The sequence below is a fragment of the Echinops telfairi genome, unplaced genomic scaffold (genome assembly GCF_000313985.2).
Source record: "Echinops telfairi isolate 266 unplaced genomic scaffold, ASM31398v2 ScPeMD7_7469;HRSCAF=8507_1, whole genome shotgun sequence".
Classification (NCBI taxonomy): domain Eukaryota; kingdom Metazoa; phylum Chordata; class Mammalia; order Afrosoricida; family Tenrecidae; genus Echinops; species Echinops telfairi.
This window is the reverse complement of record NW_022111373.1, coordinates 107,171,505-107,173,953: the sequence shown is the minus strand read 5'-3', so window position 1 is coordinate 107,173,953 and position 2,449 is coordinate 107,171,505. Positions and strand designations below refer to the sequence as shown.

At 37.5% G+C, this 2,449-nt stretch overlaps 1 protein-coding gene across 1 annotated transcript in view; it reads right to left on the bottom strand.

Moving 5' to 3' along the window:
* Window positions 1-463: 463 nt before the first annotated feature.
* The window catches only part of HMGCS1 (3-hydroxy-3-methylglutaryl-CoA synthase 1), a gene marked incomplete at its 5' end in the record, with an annotated part of 11,087 nt that continues 9,101 nt past the window's right edge, over window positions 464-2,449 (bottom strand). The window contains one exon of the mRNA XM_004703633.3: window positions 464-2,199. Within this exon, the coding sequence (XP_004703690.2) occupies window positions 2,110-2,199 (90 nt within the window). The remainder of the gene's footprint in view (window positions 2,200-2,449) is intronic.

Below are 2,449 nucleotides of genomic sequence, written 5' to 3'. Positions count from 1 at the left end.
CCCCTGTTTAAAAAGTTTGAGGACCCCAGGTCTAGCAGGTAGTAGGCAGTTCCATATTGGCTGCAGCTGTTTTAATTGCCAACCCCTAGTCCTGGGTTCTGTTTTGTTTGTTTTTCCCCCTGGGTTCTGTTTTTAAGGAAACTCTGTAACTCATCTCATGAATACTTATAGCAAAAGTTTACACATGCTTACAGTCCATTAGGGAAATTGCTTTGTTTGGAGTAAAGTTTTAGTATACATTGCTCCATACTAGACTCATAATTTCTTGAAGACTATACACTTTGTACATCAGAGTGTCATGCCCATGTATTAGGTTCTCAAATGTTTGATGAATAAAAGGAGTTGAGTGTTGAATGAATGAAATAAAATTAATGTCCTTTATTTAAAACAAACCAACAAACAAGGAACACGTATATTAGGCTTATTTCATTAGGGGACAAAAAGATTACTCAAATATCTGAAATATTTCTTTAAAACTTTATTTCAAAGCTATTCACCTCTCTGTTAATAAGGTGTACAGTTAATGTTCTGTGCCAGGTACAGGCCTGCCCATTGCTGGCAATGGATTTTGAGAAAACTCATTTCCTGGCATCTAACAGTTAAATTACTCTTCAAACCATACCGAACTCCCAATACTTGCAAAAGTATTACATGCACTGGTTCCCATCAATTTTAAATCTGAACTTACATTATTAATCCATATCAGTGGGTGTTAAAACGAAGTCATTTTAACAAAGTGTGACTGTACAAATCAAGATACTACTGGATAATATTAGACAAGAGTATTTTACAAACACTACATTACCTTGCAATTTGAAACATTACATTTCATATTCATGTAAATTACTTTTTGATAACTGAAACTTCACAGAATTTAACAGCAGATAAAGTTTAAAATTTAGTTCTGTACATTAATTCCAACTACCCCTATTTGTACAATCTATAAGGCTCATGTCATGTTCAGCACCAAAAAGATCTGCAAAACTGTCTAATTAGTGTTCTTATCCATCTCATGATAGTTTGGGTTTTTGGTCTTTTTTCTGAAGGTGAAAATCTGAGAAAATGCTCGATAAATTCTACTTCTAGACTTTGAAGTAGCTACACTTTTGGGCTCAGCAGACGGTGTAAAAATGTGGGCTGTACCTTATTTTCACCGGCCACATATAGACAGGAAGAAAAGAAAGAGCACTTACACCACCATGACTTTGGGTTGTTAGTCTTTAAGTTGGATTTATAACACTGAAGCATCGGAAGTCACTAAGAATGCCCTACGCCTACACCTTTTTGCTTTACATTAAAAAAAAAAAAGGTATCCAGAAAAAGGTTTCCAGTTGTCCTTCAAAATAAGGACCAAAGAAGGATGCAACCACAAACACTTCCTCAGGTACAGCTCCAATGAGATCTCCAGGATGTTCTTCGGCCTAGGCCACCTGGGGTTGATTTGGACCATGTTTTCTATCCCAGAAGACTCTGCTCTAGCATCACTCTGCTCCTAGAGGTCATCACAATAGCTTTCTGTCACTGCTGGGCTAGAGAGAAACCAGCTTTCGTTTCTAGAACCAGTGTTACCATCCTAACTCTTTCGCCTCCCCTTCAAGGTCTACAAGTTTTAGAAAAAGAGCAGGATTTAAGCAGGGCTTGTGCACACTACCTTTTAAGACCACATTTCCCCATGCTAGGGGCATTTTCAATAATCTTACTTATTCAAAGTATTACAAAATTCTTGCATGTTTCAAAAAACCCAAAACAGAATTTTTTTTTTAAAAATTGGGGACTAATACCTCTGCTTTCTTCTGTCAGAAGCACACTATTCATTATAGCACGTTTAAAAGCTAACCTTCATGCATACACATAGCCAGAGAGGTATGAAGTTTTACAGAGCCCTTGACATCATTTGAGTACATTTAGCACTGGCTATACCACTGCAAGGAGAATGTTAGCTAAGACTTTCCAAAGACCACGACCCTTTTCCAGGCTCCACGTCAGTTACATAAAAACTTAGGCAACATGTAATCCTTTACAATTTTCCCCAGACATCCATTCCCCGAACCGTTCCTGTAGCCCATCCACCCCAACCCATACTGAAGTCTTGCACCTCACAGAAGTATCTTAATGTTCTCCATTACTAATGACAGCTGCTTCCGGTTCTGCGGCTGTTGCAGGGAGTCTTGGCACTTTCTTAGCAGGACTTGGAATATGCTAAAATGAAAAGAAAAAAACAGTTGTTGGAGCTCTGAAGACTTTTTTTTTCTCCTGGAAATAGTCAAGGTAGTTATTCAGTTCCTATAGAGAAACTGAGAAAGAACAACTTCGGCGATTTATGCTCAATATGTCCCATATAGCTTTTCTTTCTTTCCTTTTGTTTTTTAAACATTTTATTAGGGGCTCATACAACTGTTATCGCAATCCATACACACATCAATTGTGTAAAGCGCATTTGTACATCATT